The sequence below is a fragment of the Pleurodeles waltl genome, chromosome 2_2, assembly GCF_031143425.1.
Source record: "Pleurodeles waltl isolate 20211129_DDA chromosome 2_2, aPleWal1.hap1.20221129, whole genome shotgun sequence".
In the NCBI taxonomy this organism is placed as follows: Eukaryota; Metazoa; Chordata; class Amphibia; order Caudata; family Salamandridae; genus Pleurodeles; species Pleurodeles waltl.
Genome location: NC_090439.1, coordinates 916,308,059 through 916,329,944, shown reverse-complemented (window position 1 = coordinate 916,329,944; position 21,886 = coordinate 916,308,059). Strand labels below are relative to the sequence as shown.

The following is a 21,886-nucleotide window of genomic DNA, read 5'->3' as shown; positions in this document are numbered from 1 at the left end:
AATGTTAAGAAACACTTAAAATAGTTAAAAACTCTAGCACAAAACGTTTCATTAGGCGGGATAAGGAGGGCTTGTAATAAATTGGAAGCAGTACTAAAAAAAAAAAAAGTAAACGAATAGAGCGCAGCCACCTGAGGCGATGAAGCAATAAGGCCTGGCAGATTAAAACGTTTCAAATCTTGGATGCCGTTATGGCAAAGATTACAAATAGCGGAGGAACCAAACCATCTGGCTTGTAATGTATTAAGGGGAAGCTGCCCCTGTCGCAGCAGCAGCCAGAATCTTCTCACCCCATGAAACATGTTCCAGATGAGGTAGGGCTGTGTGACCCTTGGCCTGAAGGAATCAGATATTATGTGAAAACTCTGCAGTGTGCGCAGGCATGGCTGTCCTGGAGGAAACTCGACGCCCAAGTTGCTTTCCTGAGTGTGGATTTGAGCGGTGCTGGAGAGAGAGTAGAAATTGCAGATGGAACTAATTATAGATGATCCATGGCATATAAAAAATTCCTGCAGATGGTATACTTTGCTCTATGACCAGCTAATATTTCTTTATTTGGCAGTGACCGCAAAAAGTCATCACTGCACGTCATCAGGTTAAACATCCAGTGAATTACGGCAGCCAGGCCTTGAGTAAAAGAACACTGCAAGCCCAACTCAAGTCTTAATATTGGTGCCGAAAAGGCAGAGTTTACAGTTAAAATATTCCTTAAGACACGTCCCTCGAGTTTTTCGAGAAAGATCCATTTTGATACCGCGATATGCTTTATACCATATAGTAGGGACGGGGTAGCTTCACCCGATAAACCTCTAAGAGATGTTTAAAGTGCCTTCTGCCCGTTGCCCTATATAAGGCATTCAGACCATTAGCTTGGGATTGGGCCTTCCTTTGGTTGTGCTCAATGTGCTCTCCGTCTTTAAGGCTCCAACAGACGATTTTACCCAAAAAGGTGTAAGAGGTTACTCTTTCGAGGTGTTGAGCTCCCAAGGTCCAGCAAAAGTTGCTGTCATTAAGTCTTTTATTCCCATGAAAGCACAACATTTTGCTTTTAGAGCAATTTATCATTAAAAAGTGGGCTTCTGTGTGTTGTTCAAGGGCTTGAAGACGATTATTAAGCTCCTTTGGGATGCGATCTAAAATGATTATGTCACCTGCATAAAGTAGACAACATAACGATCTACCTCCTAATTTAGGGGCAAATCCCTCATACTTAGTTAAATGCGCAAATAAGTCCGAAAGATACAGGTAAAATAACAATGGGGCCAACATACATCCTTGTTTTAGGCCATTTTTTATTGGAATGGCATGAAATAGACCTTGTTACCCCCTTAGCAAAACTCTGCACCAGGTGGAGGAGTGAAGGGCTACCACAAGGTCAAAGAGAATACAGGGCATGCCTAGTCTTAGGAGCTTCTTATACAACAAGACACAATCTACCTTATCAAATGCTGTGGAGAAGTCTACAAAGGCTGCGTAGATCACTTTCCCCTTCAGAGTGACATATTTTGTCGTTAATTACTTGCAAAACAGAGATATTGTCGATTGTGCCATGATTTCTCCTGAATCCTGACTGCTCCAAGGGGATAATTTTATACCTTTCTGCCCAATCATCAATCTGTGACAGCAAACATTTGGTAAAGATGTTTTCGACCGCATCCAAAAGTGCAATCTGGTGGTAATTCCTAGGGCAACTTTTAGCCCCTTTTTTATACAAAGGGACAATGATGCTACCCTTCCAGAATTGAAGGACATTCCGGGCTTCGTAGCAATGGTAATATACCGGGAATAAAATCCTACACCAGGAGGATATGTTGTGTTTTATTAAATGTATTGGGATTTCATCCTGGCCCATCGCAGCAGAACTACGGATTCCTCTTATAGCGGCCTCAATTTCTTTCAGAGTGGGATATGAATATAAGGAATCAAATCTGGTTTGGGGGAATTCCACTGTGGTCCCATTAGAAGCATAAAGGTCAGAGAGAAACGCCGACCAACTTAATTTGTTGATGGACGTTGGGAGCGGCTCGGTTCTTGTACCACACTCCTCTGCGATCAAAGATCAAAACCACCTAGTGTGGCAGGAAGAGGCTGCTTCTCTTACTGCAACCCAGAATCAATCTGTAGCATCCTTTTTTATGTGCACTTCTCCTTCTTTTCAAGATGTCTAGCTGGGATTGCCTCACAGATGTATGATTCCTATACTGATATGAATAGGAGCATTCATTTCTCTATTCAATAACAGTAGGGAGTGGGATTTTGCTATGTGATTATTCTGGGGCTTCTGGCGGGGGATCAAAAAAACTAGTTGCATAAAAACAATAAAAGTCTCGATTACTTTTCCTACCAAGCTGCTGAGATCATTCAGGGTACTTTCTAGGATACCTTTGAGCCCCTTGAAACTACCCGGGGACAAATTTGTTCTTCCAGTTTTAACATTAAGCTGGGGGTGCAGCCCTGATAAACTCCATGAATCAGCAGATTGCGCCTTCAAGTCGAAAGAGACAACCAAAATATTATGATCTCAAGGATAGTCTGTAATACTATTATATCCTTTAGCATGGAAAAAGACTGATAGCTTGATACCAGATAGCCCAGGATTGCAGCACCCCTGGGTGATTTATGTGTAGTCTGGGCTGGGGAGTCAGATGGGAGTCTACCATTAGCAACAATAAAATCATTCTCTCTCAGATACTCGAGAAAGAGCTTCCCACGCTTATCAGGCCTTATTTAGTGAGGGACAATACGAGGAGGTTGCCCAAATGCTTCCTCCTTTTCCTCATCCCAAAAGGATGCAAGCCCCAGGTTAGAAATCTTACAATTTCGATCTCCTACCATAATGACTAGGGTACCTGGATCCCTGTTGCAAAGCTCCTTAAAGTAATAAAATACCTTGACTAAAAGATTATTAAAAGGTACGGGGGGGGACATAAGAGTTAATCAAAGTAAGGGAGGTTACCTTGTCTCCAACTCCAATGCAGTGTAAGGTTACAGCTACAAAACAGGTGCCTAAACAGATAATCCACACAATTTACCAAACAAGGTACTAACATCGCTAACACTCTTTCTGGCAGAGCCTTTATCTAGCAGCAGATTTCTCACCCCATGAGGCAAACTGGAATTGGAAACTTTTCAGCACTACCTATGCATCACAGGTGGTGCCCTGTGGCTCCGCGCTGATGCCGTTTCGCTCCAGAAATGATGTGCGGCCCTAGATAGGCATCACTTCTGCATACTGACATCAGTCTGTATCCCCAAAGCCCCAAAAGCTTATCAGCAGACAGTGAGCAGATTCCTAGACTTGGGATCTTATTATTAGATAGAGTCAAATCACAGAATGTGGAAGATGGGAGGGTTGGTGAGGACTTTTCAGCTAGTCTCTACCAGAAAAAGCATTCCCAAAGGTAACTTTCTTTATCTTCCATAGAGACTTCTAGTCACAGTTTCCTCACCTTCTGAATATATACCAAAGTGTAGGAAGTTGGCTCTGTATGCACTATTTCAAAGTAAGGAATAGTATGCACAGAGTCCAAGGGTTCCCCTTAGAGGTAAGATAGTGGCAAAAAGAGATAATACTAATGCTCTATTTTGTGGTAGTGTGGTCGAGCAGTAGGCTTATCAAAGGAGTAGTGTTAAGCATTTGTTGTACATACACACAGGCAATAAATGAGGAACACACACTCAGAGACAAATCCAGCCAATAGGTTTTGTTATAGAAAAATATATTTTCTTAGTTTATTTTAAGAACCACAGGTTCAAATTCTACATGTAATATCTCATTTGAAAGGTATTGCAGGTAAGTACTTTTGGAACTTTGAATAATTACAGTAGCATATATACTTTTCACATAAAACACAAATAGCTGTTTTAAAAGTGGACACAGTGCAATTTTCACAGTTCCTGGGGAGGTAAGTTATTGTTAGTTTTAGCAGGTAAGTAAATCACTTACAAGTCTCAGGTTTGGGTCCAAGGTAGCCCACCGTTGGGGGTTCAGAGCAACCCCAAAGTTACCACACCAGCAGCTCAGGGCCGGTCAGGTGCAGAGGTCAAAGAGGTGCCCAAAACACATAGGCTTCAATGGAGAGAAGGGGGTGCCCCGGTTCCGGTCTGCCAGCAGGTAAGTACCCGCGTCTTCGGAGGGCAGACCAGGGGGGTTTTGTAGGGCACCGGGGGGGACACAAGTCAGCACAAAAAGTACACCCTCAGCAGCACGGGCGCGGCCGGGTGCAGTGTGCAAACACGCATCGGGTTTTCAATGATGTTCAATGAGAGACCAAGGGATCTCTTCAGCGGAGCAGGCAGGCAGGGGGGGGGCTCCTCGGGGTAGCCACCACCTGGGCACGGGAGAGGGCCTCCTGGGGGTCACTCCTGCACAGAAGTTCCGTTCCTTCAGGTGCTGGGGGCTGCGGGTGCAGGGTCTTTTCCAGCCGTTGGGACTTTAGGTTCAGGCAGTCACGGTCAGGGGGAGCCTCGGGATTCCCTCTGCAGGCGTCGCTGTGGGGGCTCAGGGGAGACAACTTTGGTTACTCACGGTCTTGGAGTCGCCGGAGGGTCCTCCCTGAGGTGTTGGTTCTCCACCAGTCGAGTCGGGGTCACCGGGTGCAGTGTTGCAAGTCTCACGCTTCTTGCGGGGAGTTGCAGGGGTCTTTAAATCTGCTCCTCTGTAACAAAGTTGCAGTTCTTTTGGAGCAGTGCCGCTGTCCTCAGCAGTTTCTTGTCTTTCTTGAAGCAGGGCAGTCCTCAGAGGATTCAGAGGTCGCTGGTCCCTTGGAAAGCGTCGCTGGAGCAGGTTTCTTTGGAAGGCAGGAGACAGGCCGGTAAGTCTGGGGCCAAAGCAGTTGGTGTCTTCTGTTCTTCCTCTGCAGGGGTTTTTCATCTCAGCAGTCTTCTTCTTCTTGTAGTTTCAGGAATCTGAAGTTTTAGGTTCAGGGAAGCCCTTAAATACTAAATTTAAGGGCGTGTTTAGGTCTGGGGGGTTAGTAGCCAATGGCTGCTAGCCCTGAGGGTGGGTACACCCTCTTTGTGCCTCCTCCCAAGGGGAGGGGGTCACATCCCTAATCCTATTGGGGAATCCTCCATCTGCAAGATGGAGGATTTCTAAAAGTTAGAGTCACTTCAGCTCAGGACACCTTAGGGGCTGTCCTGACTGGCCAGTGACGACTCCTTGTTATTCTCATTATTTTCTCCGGCCTTGCCGCCAAAAGTGGGGGCCGTGGCCGGAGGGGGCGGGCAACTCCACTAGCTGGAGTGTCCTGCGGTGCTGGCACAAAGGGGTGAGCCTTTGCAGCTCACCGCCAGGTGTGACAGCTCCTGCCTGGGGGAGGTGTTAGCATCTCCACCCAGTGCAGGCTTTGTTACTGGCCTCAGAGTGACAAAGGCACTCTCCCCATGGGGCCAGCAACATGTCTCGGTTGTGGCAGGCTGCTGGAACCAGTCAGCCTACACAGATAGTCGGTTAAGGTTTCAGGGGGCACCTCTAAGGTGCCCTCTGGGGTGTATTTTACAATAAAATGTACACTGGCATCAGTGTGCATTTATTGTGCTGAGAAGTTTGATACCAAACTTCCCAGTTTTCAGTGTAGCCATTATGGTGCTGCGGAGTTCGTGTAAAACAGACCCCCAGACCATATACTCTTATGGCTACCCTGCACTTACAATGTCTAAGGTTTTGTTTAGACACTGTAGGGGCACAGTGCTCATGCACTGGTGCCCTCACCTATGGTATAGTGCACCCTGCCTTAGGGCTGTAAGGCCTGCTAGAGGGGTGACTTATCTATACCTGCATAGGCAGTGAGAGGCTGGCATGGCACCCTGAGGGGAGTGCCATGTCGACTTAATCGTTTTGTTCTCACCAGCACACACAAGCTGGCAAGCAGTGTGTCTGTGCTGAGTGAGGGGTCTCCAGGGTGGCATAAGACATGCTGCAGCCCTTAGAGACCTTCCTTGGCATCAGGGCCCTTGGTACCAGGGGTACCATTTACAAGGGACTTATCTGGATGCCAGGGTGTGCCAATTGTGGATACAAAAGTACCGGTTAGGGAAAGAACACTGGTGCTGGGGCCTGGTTAGCAGGCCTCAGCACACTTTCAATTCAAAACATAGCATCAGCAAAGGCAAAAAGTCAGGGGGTAACCATGCCAAGGAGGCATTTCCTTACACAACCCCCCCCCCCCAAACGAAAGAGGATGAGACTAACCTTTCCCAAGAGAGTCTTCATTTTCTAAGTGGAAGAACCTGGAAAGGCCATCTGCATTGGCATGGGCAGTCCCAGGTCTGTGTTCCACTATAAAGTCCATTCCCTGTAGGGAGATGGACCACCTCAACAGTTTTGGATTTTCACCTTTCATTTGCATCAGCCATCTGAGAGGTCTGTGGTCAGTTTGAACTAGGAAGTGAGTACCAAAGGGGTATGGTCTCAGCTTCTTCAGGGACCAAACCACAGCAAAGGCCTCCCTCTCAATGGCACTCCAACGCTGCTCCCTGGGGAGTAACCTCCTGCTAATGAAAGCAACAGGCTGGTCAAGGACATCATCATTTGTTTGGGACAAAACTGCCCCTATCCCATGTTCAGAGGCATCTGTCTGCACAATGAACTGCTTGGAGTAATCTGGAGCTTTTAGAACTGGTGCTGTGCACATAGCTTGTTTCAGGGTGTCAAAGGCCTGTTGGCATTCTACAGTCCAGTTTACTTTCTTGGGCATTTTCTTGGAGGTGAGTTCTGTGAGGGCTGTCACAATGGATCCATATCCCTTCACAAACCTCCTATAGTACCCAGTCAAGCCAAGGAATGCCCTGACTTGAGTCTGGGTTTTTGGAGCTGCCCAGTCCAGAATAGTCTGGATCTTAGGCTGGAGTGGCTGAACTTGGCCTCCACCTACAAGGTGTCCCAAGTAAACCACAGTTCCCTGCCCTATCTGGCATTTGGATGCCTTGATAGAGAGGCCTGCTGATTGCAGAGCCTTCAAAACCTTCTTCAGGTGGACCAGGTGATCCTGCCAGTTGGAGCTAAAGACAGCAATATCATCTAGATAAGCTGCACTAAAGGACTCCAACCCAGCAAGGACTTGATTCACCAACCTCTGGAAGGTGGCAGGGGCATTCTTTAAACCAAAGGGCATAACAGTAAACTGATAATGCCCATCAGGTGTGGAGAATGCTGTTTTCTCTTTTGCTCCAGGTGCCATTTTGATTTGCCAGTACCCTGCTGTTAAGTCAAAGGTACTTAAGAATTTGGCAGCACCTAATTTGTCAATCAGCTCGTCAGCTCTAGGAATGGGATGGGCATCTGTCTTGGTGACAGAATTAAGACCTCTGTAGTCCACACAAAACCTCATCTCTCTTTCCATCTTTGGTGTGAGGTTTGGTGAATAAGACCACTGGGCTAGCCCAGGGGCTGTCAGAGTGCTCAATTACTCCCAATTCCAGCATCTTGTGGACTTCCACCTTGATGCTTTCCTTAACTTGATCAGACTGTCTGAAGATTTTGTTTTTGACAGGCATGCTGTCTCCTGTGTCCACATCATGGGTACACAGGTGTGTCTGACCAGGGGTTAGGGAAAAGAGCTCAGCAAACTGTTGTAGGACCTTCCTCCAGTCAGCTTGCTGTTGGCCAGAGAGGGTGTCTGAATAGATCACTCCATCCACTGAGCCATCTTTAGGGTCTGATGATAGGAGATCAGGGAGAGGCTCACTCTCAGCTTCCTGGTCCTCATCTGTTACCATCAACAGATTCACATCAGCCCTATCATGGAAGAGTTTTAGGCGGTTTACATGGATCACCCTCTTGGGGCTCCTGCTTGTGCCTACTGTAGGTCCACCAGGTAGGTGACCTGACTCTTCTTTTCCAGGATTGGGTAAGGGCCACTCCATCTGTCCTGAAGTGCCCTGGGAGCCACAGGCTCCAAAACCCAGACTTTCTGCCCTGGTTGAAATTCAACCATTGCAGCCTTTTGGTCATACCCAGTGCTTGAAATGGAAAAATTAAAGTGCAGGTACTCTGTGCCAGAGTACCTGCTTGTTTCTGAGAAGTGCCGGTACTCTCCAATTAAAAGTATTACGGTTTTCTCGAGATGTGCCGGTACTCTCTCTCTCAAAATAAAAAAGTGCCGGTACTCAGTACCGGACAGTACCGGCCCATTTAAAGCACTGGTCATACCAAAACTTCTGGAGCTGTTGGCTGGCCTCAAGGTTTTTACTTGCCTTTTCCATGTACTCTGCCATTCTTGAGCGAAGGCCAAGTACATAGTCCACTATGTCTTGTTTAGGCTCATGAAGAGGTCTCTCCCAGCCTTCTTTAACAAGAGCAAGTGGTCCCCTTAATGGTGGCCAAACAGAAGTTCAAAGGGTGAGAACCCTACTCCCTTCTGAGGCACCTCTCTGTAAGCGAAAAGCAGACATGGCAGGAGGACATCCCATCTCCTTTTGAGTTTTTCTGGGAGCCCCATGATCATGCCCTTTAATGTCTTGTTGAATCTCTCAACAAGGCCATTAGTTTGTGGATGATATGGTGTAGTGAATTTATAAGTCACTCCACGCTCATTCCACATGTGTTTCAGGTATGCTGACATGAAGTTGGTACCTCTGTCAGACACCACCTCCTTAGGGAAGCCCACTCTGGTAAAGATACCAATGAGGGCCTTGGCTACTGCAGGGGCAGTAGTCGACCTAAGGGGAATAGCTTCAGGATACCTAGTAGCATGATCCACTACTACTAGGATGTACATATTTCCTGAGGCTGTGGGAGGTTCAAGTGGACCTACTATGTCCACACCCACTCTTTCAAAGGGGACCCCCACCACTGGAAGTGGAATGAGGGGGGCCTTTGGATGTCCACCTGTCTTACCACTGGCTTGACAGGTGGGACAGGAGATGCAAAACTCCTTAACCTTCTGGGACATGTTGGGCCAGTAGAAGTGGTTGACTAACCTCTCCCACGTCTTGGTTTGTCCCAAATGCCCAGCAAGGGGAATATCATGGGCTAAGGTCAGAATAAACTCTCTGAACGCCTGAGGCACTACCACTCTTCTAGCGGCACCAGGTTTGGGATCTCTTGCCTCAGTGTACAGGAGTCCATCTTCCCAATAGACCCTATGTGTTCCATTTTTCTTGCCTTTGGACTCTTCAGCAGCTTGCTGCCTAAGGCCTTCAAGAGAGGGACAGGTTTCTTGTCCCTTACACAACTCTTGCCTTGAGGGTCCCCCTGGGCCCAAGAGCTCAACCTGATAAGGTTCCAGCTCCATAGGCTCAGTTCCCTCAGAGGGCAGAACTTCTTCCTGAGAAGAGAGGTTCTCTTTTTCTTGTTGTGTTGCAGCTGGTTTCCCAGCTGACTTTCCTTTTCTCTTGGTAGGCTGGGCCTTTCTTCCAGACTCCAGCTCTACTTTTTCACCCTGTGCCTTGCACTGTGCCCTTATCTTGACACACACCAGTTCAGGGATACCCAGCATGGCTGCATGGGTTTTCAGTTCTGCCTCAGCCCATGCTGAGGACTCCAGGTCATTTCCAAGCAAACAGTCTACTGGGATATTTGAGGAGACCACCACCTGTTTCAGGCCATTGACCCCTCCCCACTCTAAAGTTACCATAGCCATGGGATGTACTTTAGTCTGATTGTCAGCGTTGGTGACGGGATAAGTTTGTCCAGCCAGGTATTGGCCAGGGGAAACCAGTTTCTCTGTCACCATAGTGACACTGGCACCTGTATCCCTCAGGCCCTCTACACTTGTCCCATTAATTAAGAGATTCTGCCTGTATTTTTGCATGTTAGGGGGCCAGGCAGCCAGTGTGGCTAAATCCACCCCACCCTCAGAGACTAATGTAGCTTCAGTGTGACACCTGATTTTCTTTGGGCACACTGTTGATCCCACTTGGAGACTAGCCATTCCAGTGTTAGCTGGAGTGGAGTTTGAAGTGGTATTTTTCTTGGGACAGGCCTTGTCTCCAGTTTGGTGTCCAGACTGACTACAGCTACGACACCAGGCCTTTTTGGGATCAAAGTTTTTACCCTTGTACCCAGAATTGTTTTGTGAAGAGGCTCTGGGCCCACCCTCCTGTGCAGGTTTTTGGGGGCCTGTAGAAGACTCTTTACTATTTTTGCTTTTGGCTGTCTCACCACCCTTCCCCTGGGGAGGTTTTGTGACCCCTTTCTTTTGGTCACCCCCTGTGGAAGTTTTGGACACCCAAGTCTTGACCCAATGGTCCGCCTTCTTTCCCAATTCTTGGGGAGAAATTGGTCCTAGGTCTACCAGATGCTGATGCAGTTTATCATTGAAACAATTACTTAATAGGTGTTCTTTCACAAATAAATTGTACAGCCCATCATAATTACTTACACCACTGCCTTGAATCCAACCATCTAATGTTTTTACTGAGTAGTCTACAAAGTCAACCCAGGTCTGGCTCGAGGATTTTTGAGCCCCCCTGAATCTAATCCTATACTCCTCAGTGGAGAATCCAAAGCCCTCAATCAGGGTACCCTTCATGAGGTCATAAGATTCTGCATCTTTTCCAGAGAGTGTGAGGAGTCTATCCCTACACTTTCCTGTGAACATTTCCCAAAGGAGAGCACCCCAGTGAGATTTGTTCACTTTTCTGGTTACACAAGCCCTCTCAAAAGCTGTGAACCATTTGGTGATGTCATCACCATCTTCATATTTAGTTACAATCCATTTAGGGATTTTCAACATGTCAGGAGAATCTCTGACCCTATTTATGTTGCTGCCACCATTGATGGGTCCTAGGCCCATCTCTTGTCTTACCCTTTCTATGGCTAGGATCTGTCTTTCCAAAGCCAATCTTTTGGCCATCCTGGCTAACTGGATGTCCTCTTCACTGGAGTTATCCTCAGTGATTTCAGAGAGGTTGGTCCCTCCTGTGAGGGAGCCAGCATCTCTGACTATTATGCTTGGAGTCAGGGCTTCAGAGGCCCTGTCCTCCCTAGATAGGACTGGTAGGGGGGAATCATCCTCCAATTCACTATCCTCATCCTCTGTGTTGCCATCCTCAGAGGGGTTGGCCTTTTCAAACTCTGCCAACAGCTCCTGGAGCTGTAGTTTGGAAAGTCTGGGGCCCATTGCTATTTTCTTTATTTTACAGAGTGACCTTAGCTCCCTCATCTTAAGATGGAGGTAAGGTGTGGTATCGAGTTCCACCACATTCACATCTGTACTAGACATTATGCTTCTAAAAGTTGGAATACTTTTTAAGAATCTAAAAACTAGTTCTAGAATCTAATTCAAACTTTTCACAAACTTTTAAACACTAAAAGAAATGCTAAACAGGGACTAACACAAGGCCCGAGCAGGACTTTTAAAAATTTAGAAAAATTTCAAATTGCAAAAAAATCAAGTTCTAATGACAATTTTTGGAATTTGTCGTGTGATCAGGTATTGGCTGAGTAGTCCAGCAAATGCAAAGTCTTGTACCCCACCGCTGATCCACCAATGTAGGAAGTTGGCTCTGTATGCACTATTTCAAAGTAAGGAATAGTATGCACAGAGTCCAAGGGTTCCCCTTAGAGGTAAGATAGTGGCAAAAAGAGATAATACTAATGCTCTATTTTGTGGTAGTGTGGTCGAGCAGTAGGCTTATCAAAGGAGTAGTGTTAAGCATTTGTTGTACATACACACAGGCAATAAATGAGGAACACACACTCAGAGACAAATCCAGCCAATAGGTTTTGTTATAGAAAAATATATTTTCTTAGTTTATTTTAAGAACCACAGGTTCAAATTCTACATGTAATATCTCATTTGAAAGGTATTGCAGGTAAGTACCTTTGGAACTTTGAATAATTACAGTAGCATATATACTTTTCACATAAAACACAAATAGCTGTTTTAAAAGTGGACACAGTGCAATTTTCACAGTTCCTGGGGGAGGTAAGTTATTGTTAGTTTTAGCAGGTAAGTAAATCACTTACAAGTCTCAGGTTTGGGTCCAAGGTAGCCCACCGTTGGGGGTTCAGAGCAACCCCAAAGTTACCACACCAGCAGCTCAGGGCCGGTCAGGTGCAGAGGTCAAAGAGGTGCCCAAAACACATAGGCTTCAATGGAGAGAAGGGGGTGCCCCGGTTCCGGTCTGCCAGCAGGTAAGTACCCGCGTCTTCGGAGGGCAGACCAGGGGGGTTTGTAGGGCACCGGGGGGGGGACACAAGTCAGCACAAAAAGTAAACCCTCAGCAGCACGGGGGCGGCCGGGTGCAGTGTGCAAACACGCGTCGGGTTTTCAATGATGTTCAATGAGAGACCAAGGGATCTCTTCAGCGGTGCAGGCAGGCGGGGTGGGGGGGCTCCTCGGGGTAGCCACCACCTGGGCAAGGGAGAGGGCCTCCTGGGGGTCACTCCTGCACAGAAGTTCTGTTCCTTCAGGTGCTGGGGGCTGCGGTGCAGGGTCTTTCCCAGCCGTCGGGACTTTAGGTTCAGGCAGTCGCGGTCAGGGGGAGCCTCGGGATTCCCTCTGCAGGCGTCGCTGTGGGGGCTCAGGGGGGACAACTTTGGTTACTCACAGTCTTGGAGTCGCCGGAGGGTCCTCCCTGAGGTGTTGGTTCTCCACCAGTCGAGTCGGGGTCGCCGGGTGCAGTGTTGCAAGTCTCACGCTTCTTGCGGGGAGTTGCAGGGGTCTTTAAATCTGCTCCTCTGTAACAAAGTTGCAGTTCTTTTGGAGCAGTGCCGCTGTCCTCTGCAGTTTCTTGTCTTTCTTGAAGCAGGGCAGTCCTCAGAGGATTCAGAGGTCGCTGGTCCCTTGGAAAGCGTCGCTGGAGCAGGTTTCTTTGGAAGGCAGGAGACAGGCCGGTAAGTCTGGGGCCAAAGCAGTTGGTGTCTTCTGTTCTTCCTCTGCAGGGGTTTTTCAGCTCAGCAGTCTTCTTCTTCTTGTAGTTTCAGGAATCTAAAGTTTTAGGTTCAGGGAAGCCCTTAAATACTAAATTTAAGGGCGTGTTTAGGTCTGGGGGGTTAGTAGCCAATGGCTACTAGCCCTGAGGGTGGGTACACCCTCTTTGTGCCTCCTCCCAAGGGGAGGGGGTCACATCCCTAATCCTATTGGGGAATCCTCCATCTGCAAGATGGAGGATTTCTAAAAGTTAGAGTCACTTCAGCTCAGGACACCTTAGGGGCTGTCCTGACTGGCCAGTGACGACTCCTTGTTATTCTCATTATTTTCTCCGGCCTTGCCGCCAAAAGTGGGGACGTGGCCGGAGGGGGCGGGCAACTCCACTAGCTGGAGTGTCCTGCGGTGCTGGCACAAAGGGGTGAGCCTTTGAGGCTCACCGCCAGGTGAGACAGCTCCTGCCTGGGGGAGGTGTTAGCATCTCCACCCAGTGCAGGCTTTGTTACTGGCCTCAGAGTGACAAAGGCACTCTCCCCATGGGGCCAGCAACATGTCTCGGTTGTGGCAGGCTGCTGGAACCAGTCAGCCTACACAGATAGTCGGTTAAGGTTTCAGGGGGCACCTCTAAGGTGCCCTCTGTGGTGTATTTTACAATAAAATATACACTGGCATCAGTGTGCATTTATTGTGCTGAGAAGTTTGATACCAAACTTCCCAGGTTTTCAGTGTAGCCATTATGGTGCTGTGGAGTTCGTGTAAAACAGACCCCCAGACCATATACTCTTATGGCTACCCTGCACTTACAATGTCTAAGGTTTTGTTTAGACACTGTAGGGGCACAGTGCTCATGCACTGGTGCCCTCACCTATGGTATAGTGCACCCTGCCTTAGGGCTGTAAGGCCTGCTAGAGGGGTGACTTATCTATACCTGCATAGGCAGTGAGAGGCTGGCATGGCACCCTGAGGGGAGTGCCATGTCGACTTACTCGTTTTGTTCTCACCAGCACACACAAGCTGGCAAGCAGTGTGTCTGTGCTGAGTGAGGGGTCTCCAGGGTGGCATAAGACATACTGCAGCCCTTAGAGACCTTCCTTGGCATCAGGGCCCTTGGTACCAGGGGTACCATTTACAAGGGACTTATCTGGATGCCAGGGTGTGCCAATTGTGGATACAAAAGTACCGGTTAGGGAAAGAACTCTGGTGCTGGGGCCTGGTTAGCAGGCCTCAGCACACTTTCAATTCAAAACATAGCATCAGCAAAGGCAAAAAGTCAGGGGGTAACCATGCCAAGGAGGCATTTCCTTACACAAAGCAATACGTATCCAGAAGTGGGTCTGTGAATGGACTCAAACCAGAAAGTCCTGAAGAACCAATAGGGCAAAATGCCCCTTCCGGCAGACTTGACTGTCAGGCAATAATGCTTCAAAAATGTATAGAGGGATCCTACGCATCCGCTTGGCAAATGTCCAGGCAGGGCCTCCACACGACAAAGCAGTGGTACCAGCTTTGGCCCTGGTAGAATGAGCATGCAGTCCTTCAGAGGCTGCTTTTTAGACAGCGCATAGCAAATGCTAATGAAGAGCATGATCCAGCGCGTATGGTTCGCCTGTGCACTGCTTTGCCTTTTTGTGGCTCCAGAGAACCCCACAAAGAGCTGATTGTCCACCTCATGGTCTTTGGTACAATCTATGTAGAATCATATCGCTCTCTTGGGGGTCTAAGCGATGAGGTTTTCCCTACTCTAGCAGGGTAATGGTTTGACTGACGTGCACCATCATCACCACTTTCTGCAGGAAGGATGCCAGTGTGTTCAGAACTAGTTTGTCTGGTAAAAAGATAGTGTATGCTGGATTAGAACTAAGAGCCAGAAGCTCACTCACATGTTGCGCTGAGATGATGGCAATGAGGAACACAGTCTTTAAGGTAAGGAGTCATTAAGGACAGCTGTGAAGCAGCTCAACTGAGTGCACATCAGATAAGTTATCACTAGATTAAGGTACCCTTGGGGCACGACGAAAGCAGAAGTGTGAAATGTGTTGCAGCCTTTAAAAAAAATAACATCACAACTGTTGACTTACAAACAACAAGGGACAAAAGATAACCCTCTGCCCCATGATTCATGCTGATGTGGGTGTAAGAAAAATGGGAATGACACAACAGACAGATGAAGAATGTCTGAAATCTCATAACTATGTTATACACATTTTATTAAAATCAAAAGTCATGGCTAACACTAAAAAAAGCAAAGATGCTAGCTGCATATTTCAAAGTCTTAATTGGTTTATATTTTTTAGTTTATATGTTATGTGTTGTACAGTGGTTCTCTGCAGCGACAGTATAGCTGTTTCTTATGCTAAAAAAAATCCAAACATTGATAAGTAGAAGCAGTGTTTTCCTAAATGATAAATGACAACTTTGCAAAACTTCAATGTCTACCAAACACAAATTAGTGTCTGTCAGATTTTACAGGGAGACACTTTAAAAAATAATTTACTGTTTATAAAATTAGTTAACAATGAGACTGTTGCACAAAAAGATAGCTAATCAAAATCCCTGTTGAAGTCACAAGTGGAACAACTTTCAAAGAAATGGACATGATCCACGGGAAAAAAAAAAATACACTGAGCATTTGATTGTCTCTGAACAATAGGTAGGACTAGCGAAATCTGTGATGTTTATTATTGTAAAACGAGCAGTCACTTTTTCCTGAGAATCTTATTGCTTTCCTTCACTCTAACTCTCTTGTTAGGAAGGAAAAAAAGTAAATATGCAACATGATTCACACCAGCACGCACAAATGAACGCAATGAAACTGGCATGCCTCTAGACAGAGCTAAGAATTAATGCTAACATTAGAAATCTGCCACTAAAGCTTGAGCTAATCCTCTCTCACTGGCATTTCCTCTCCTAAATACAGCAATAAAAAGGGAGCTAACAAAAACATTAAAATATCTAATAAGCAAGTCCCAGTAACATTCAGCATTCCTGAACGAGGGAGGCTTAGTGCCCAGGCGACAGAAAATCCTGCCTTAGAAAAGGGAGCCTCTCTCTCCTAATACAGAGATGTTCCTCTTAAGTGAGGATACGCTTTAGGAAACACTTGACTATCAGCATACCCAATAACTATTTGTGAGTGATCACGGGTGACAACGAGGTCAATAAAACAGATTAATGAAGGGATATTCGACTTACATTCTTGTGTAGCCTACTCATTCTTCAATATATGGTCTGACTTACAGTTCCTACTGTGACCACGGACAACTGAGCTGGGAAAGGGATGCGTTTTGTTTCTGTCGGCAACTATATATCAAACATAAACATCTTAAATGCAAGATAAGCTACCAAATGAACGCATTAACGTTATTTTAGGTTGTTGTTAAATGTGAAGAACATGAATATGGAAAATCAAAGACTCAAAACTACATGAAATACAACTTACTCATGTTCATTTATGTAAAGTTCTGCAAGTTCATGCCAGGCTTCTTGGTCCCCAACAAACCTGTGAAGAAATATTCAAACAAAACTGCTTAAGGCAATTGGATGAAACCTCTGCATTAAAGGCAAATGCGCAAGGGGGGTAAATTAAATGCAAATTCCCTTTTAATTAAAAAATATCAGTACAAGCAAAAAGAAAATTCTCTTGTAGACACTCACTGTTCCAGATACTCATTCAGCTCTCGGATGGCCTCAGAAGTTTTCCCCTGAGCTTTTCGAATGGCAATCTTTCGTTTTCTTGCTGCCTGGGGTTGACATTAATAGAGGATTAGACACTGCTAAATCCCTACCTTTTTGTAAAGAAGGTAATTTGACTGTGCAAATTATTATCACACTGCCAGCGAAATTCCATCACAGAGCAAGTTCTTAGTTCGAGTTTATAAACATAGCTCACAAAGACCTGCTGGGAGAATGAAAACTCTTCACAATCACATTACGTATGCCTTTCTTTTTGGGTCAAACGCTGTATGCATCACTGGATCAAAATACATTGGGCGTTGTGAGGGGGGGGGAGGGGAGTCTTCCTGGCAATTACAAATCAGCATGATATTTTAGTCTTTATCTACACCAATGGTCAATTTATTCCTGTCACTTAGAAATGTGTGTTTTGGGGGAGCTGGCGACTGGAACATCACTCTAGCCAAAGCGACAAAGCAGAGGTTGTTCCACATAAATGTTATAATGGAAATGTTATCCTTTCCATCATCTTCGGAGAGACAATTCCAGCTTAATAGCTAGAAATGTAAAATACTGATATTTTGAGAATGCATTTGCAATGATTAAAATTGCAACATGTGAGAAAATATTTCGATTTACTGTCCAGTGCATTTAATGGATGTACGGGACAATATAGCATAGATAACTATTTTTTTATATAAATGCATTTTTTTATTGGGACATTTTATATTAACCACTTTCTTTCAGGAATGTGGGCCAAGATGCTTTGACATTTAGGAACCACAACGGTTAAGGACTATTGTGACAACCTAAAGGTGACATAGATTCCCGTGTATTTAAGTGAAATTCTGTTCAGTACATCAAAAGTACCAAAGGAGGACAGAAAAGCCAAAGACAAAACACTCAGGAAGAAGAATTCAGGAGGCTATAATGTAACCTTCTGTTACCCTTCATTATCAGACACCTGCCACAATCGACAGCAGCCAGCCAACCTACAAGTACCGATAACGCAGAAAGAAAGAAAAAATAACATAGAAAGAAATTTAAAGAAGAACATAAGGCACTAGGCTGTCACTATAATGACAGGTTCTGTAGAAACTAAGACTAAACAACAAACATAACTACCCAGGAGGAGTAGTCCAGGCATTGCTGACAGTGATGCCATTATCATCTCCATAGCTGGAACCAAGACCTACTTGCATCCTCACCAGCAGCATCTACTGTCCAACCTAGGGCCCACCAACAAAAGAAAACGCAAAATTCTGTTCCAGTATCGTAAAAAAAGCACGTCCTTCATGCATAATGCTGAAAAGGCACTTGCTGGGCAACTGCTTTCACAAGCACCTGTGCCATTATGCAGTATCAGAACACCAAGCACCTCGGCGTACAGCCTTGACAAGACCCCAGAAAGAAATTACGCACCTAGCATCATCTGTGGACAGGTTACAGACTAATTGCTGAACCATGCACATCTACACTATGCTCTGGACAACCACTTCTGCAATCAATCTAAAACGTGCACTAGTCGAAGGCAGATATTTATTGCTTACCACTGCCAGCTCTGTACGACACCATGTGCAATGTAGTTCCGTAATTGCTACCTACACCTGTTGATGGTTTCAGATCCTGCCCCTCCTCCTCTCACTGCAGCAGCTGCGTAGATATGAAGAGATATCTCAATTTTCCAGGGCACCTTAGGACCGTAAATATCTCCGGTCTTCTTTTCTGAGCTGTTGCACCACAGTTCGTTTCTTTCAAACAGAACAACTGCTGAGGTCCACTGCAGAGGCAGCCTCTCACCTTCCTTGAAGCATAGAATACTCTAGGCTGCAGACGCTGCCCTAGCCTTTGTGCTATCTGGTGATGAAAGAGCTCAGCTGTGAATATTTGTTCTTCATGGGATTCCTTTCACAGTGCGCCTTTATGTTTCTTTGGCTCAAATTCTCTAAATCTTGATGGCCAATGTAAAACAAAATATTGCTGTGCAGGGAGATACACTTTAGAAGGTCTAACTATATGCAAGTAAAGATTGCTGCTCTAATAAGTCTTCATACACACGCCACCATGAGGTATGACGTTAACTCTCGTTGAGCACATCTCCTACTGAGTCCACAGACTGACTCCTAGAAACCCACCCTCATCCTGAACACACTTGCATTACAAATTACATATACGTCATGTTGAGTATAACAGCACGCACAATTTCTTCTTATTTCTTTATTGAAGATAATCCATTTAGTAAAGGTCAACATGTCTACTCTGAACTGACAAGAGCCATCTCATTACCCAACGTTCTTTAATACGTACAATTATTCTGAATTCAAATGACCTATATAGCATTCCATTAAAACATAACTACATTTACTTACAAGACGACACAACATATCGCTCAGCTAGGATGCTCATCGATACAGCCTGTTCAGCACACCTATATACCACATGTTGAAGCAAAACGTAGTTAAAGAAAAAATCAGCAAACGCCATTCGAAGTCTAACAGGACATGCCTGGATAGTAGAGAGTAGACTGAAGGGGCAGCCTAACTTTTGGGTGCTGCTCCAATGGAGCATGGGCAGCACATCTATTCAGGGAGCTCATTTCCTACTGCAAACAATCATGTTACTGCCCCACCCACTGAAGACGGCAGGCTAAGAACGTATGAGCTAATAAGGCCAAGACAAGAGGGAGCAAAAGGTCTAACTCACGGAAAGAAACCTATCACTTACAAAGTGAAAAGAGTCAAAGGGGCATTTTCCAATTAATAACTTCTAACTGAGAAGTCATGTAGGACATAGTAAGTGATGAGTATGTGAATGCCAAGAAGGATAGTAGCATACCAAGCACTTAACAGAGCATGCTGCATCATGTGACATAAATGTTTCTTCAGCAAACAAGATTCTTTTGATAAATATCTGTCAAAGACCATTTTTCACCACAGCCTTGCATGGCGTGTTAATTCCAGCCCACTCGATAAGAAATTCATTAAAACAGATCGAACATGACAAACATGCATAAATCTGTGCAGCAAAATAAAAATGGGGACACATAACTCACAGCATCAAAGAAGAGAGAAAGTACATTTCACTTATAAATATAGGGCATAAAGCAATTAATAGTGGTCAGTGAAGACTGCCAGTCTGTTATGTCTCAGCTATAAAGAATCAGTCCTCAAAATTACATTTCAAATGGTAAAATCATCAACTAGTGTACAAAGTACGTCCCAATAATTAAGAGAATAGAGAACCGATGGAGTATTAGACAGATGAAAAAATAGTCACAAAATATGAATATTGAGAACATTTTCGTTGGGAAGATAAATCTCTGGTATAAGACAAATTTGGGTATGGACGTCATATTAGTGCCTCATTTTATCCTTTCGGTGAGATAAACGTGCTATATTTGAAGAAGACTATCAAACTGAAAGATTGATTGCACGAAAACTGTAGGTTTTTTTATTCTCACTGCCACAAGCGAGGGTAGGCAAAATAATATCTCACTCAATATGGACTCAACTGACCTCTGAACACTTACCTTCACTTGCAACTACAGAACAATTAACGTATGTACACAAAAAATACATTCACGTTAATGTTGTCATGAGATACAGCACAAAATATCATCAGCAACACAGAGTAGGGGATTTAGGGTTAAGGTCTGTGTATATTGAGCGCTTCATTACTTTTGCACACATATACTGAAGTTTGTGGCACTAATGTTTTATTCTTTTATTTTTTAAGTACTGACTTCGCCAATCTATTGTTTTTCTAAAAAAATTTAAACAAAGTATTTATAGAGGGGGGTGGAGGGGGTTTGGTCAGAGGACTTCACCCATTGGTATGTTTGATTGTCATTCACATTTTGCTTCCATTCACTACAGTATACAGCCTGGGGCAACGGGTGAGCCCACTGATCGCATTGGCTTTATTCACTTTGAGTGGCAGCACAAAATCTGTGCACTTTTTCAGATCCACCTAAACATTGTTCCTCATCTAAGTGACAACGCTGGGTTAAAATGTATTTTTTTTTTATATTAACTTAAAAAATGGCTTTTTATTTTGTTTGCAGCTTAGGTATTTGGAGAAATGTGGATTTATTCCCTCTTTCTTTTTTAAAGTTATAAAGCGTTTAAGTAACACTGCAGCTGCCCATGTCATGGATTCTTAGTGATGTACTGATTTATTTGTGTATAATAATAATAACAATAGTAAGAACTCAAAGAAGAAGAAGAACTCAAAGAACAAGAACTCAAAGAAGAAGAAGAACTCAAAGAAGAAGAAGAAGAACTCAAAGAACAAGAACAAGAACTCAAAGAAGAAGAAGAACAACTAGAAGAAGAAGAAGAACTAGAAGAAGAAGATGAACAAGAAGAAGAAGAAGAACAAGAACAAGAACAAGAAGAACAAGAACAAGAACAAGAAGAAGAAGAACCAGTAAAGTGACATTCATGTTTAGATGACTGCAAGTTTCATTTTTGTGGCATATGCTTGCAATCAAAAAACTTAGCCATCGCTCAGCTTACAAAGGGCAGACCTGTTAGATTTGACAGTGCTTCTTTTTCTAACATTATATAAAATCAATATATCAGGGTGAAACTTAATGTGAGTTTACATGAGGAGTGCCCCTATTTCTTTGGATTGTATGATGCAACTGGTACAAAGAATCACAATTTCAAAGTCACAAAGAAATCATAACAAGCATTGGGAATTCCAATACGTCTGGCTTTAAAAGAAATGTATGGTAATGTGAAGCATTACAAATAAATACCGTAGAAATTAATATGTATATGTGTGAAAGCAAAGAATTGTAGAGTAACAGTAATGTAGGTTGAAAGGTAAGGTGACCGTTACACTGTCAAGCCAGATCTAAAAGTCCATGTAGGTTAATGACTGTCCTCCTCCCATCTGAACTGCTGCCAGAGAAAAAGAAACACCAAAAACAATGTAGTTTTCCAAGACACCTTTCACAGCATTAGGATGTCATGTGTGTGTCTCTGAAAAATCATGCTCAACCAGCTGGATGAGCAAAAATTGTCACAGCTAGGTGGGAGCAAGCACTTTTTTGTGGAAGCACATAACCTTTGCCCAATCAAAATGAGTACGCCTTGATTCCAAAATGTGGGCAGAGCCAAAGCTCCTCTGGTGATGCTCACATGTCTGGCAACAGATGCGCTTTCAAGCCAGACCATAAAAACTGCCTGGGGGCAGAGGTTGCTGCTCTCAAGCACAGCAATGTAAATATCGCAGTCAAGGGACCATCTGTCCCCAGAACGCGTGTTACCAACGTGGACACTTAAGCGTTTTCCAAACTTATGAATCAAAACAACATCTGGAATATAAACGTGGATCTTCCAATTCACATGCCGAATTCCACACAGATTGCTCATTTTATCTTGGTTATT

At 44.8% G+C, this 21,886-nt stretch overlaps 1 protein-coding gene across 1 annotated transcript in view; it reads right to left on the bottom strand.

Annotated features, from left to right (window-relative positions):
• EMC2 (ER membrane protein complex subunit 2) overlaps positions 1–21,886 on the bottom strand; it is a 217,638-nt gene that overhangs the window by 53,761 nt on the left and 141,991 nt on the right. The window contains exons 6-7 of the mRNA XM_069220622.1: positions 16,473–16,558; positions 16,258–16,317 (exon numbers count right to left, since the gene is read on the bottom strand). Coding sequence (XP_069076723.1) covers positions 16,258–16,317; positions 16,473–16,558 — 146 coding nt within the window. The remainder of the gene's footprint in view (positions 1–16,257; positions 16,318–16,472; positions 16,559–21,886) is intronic.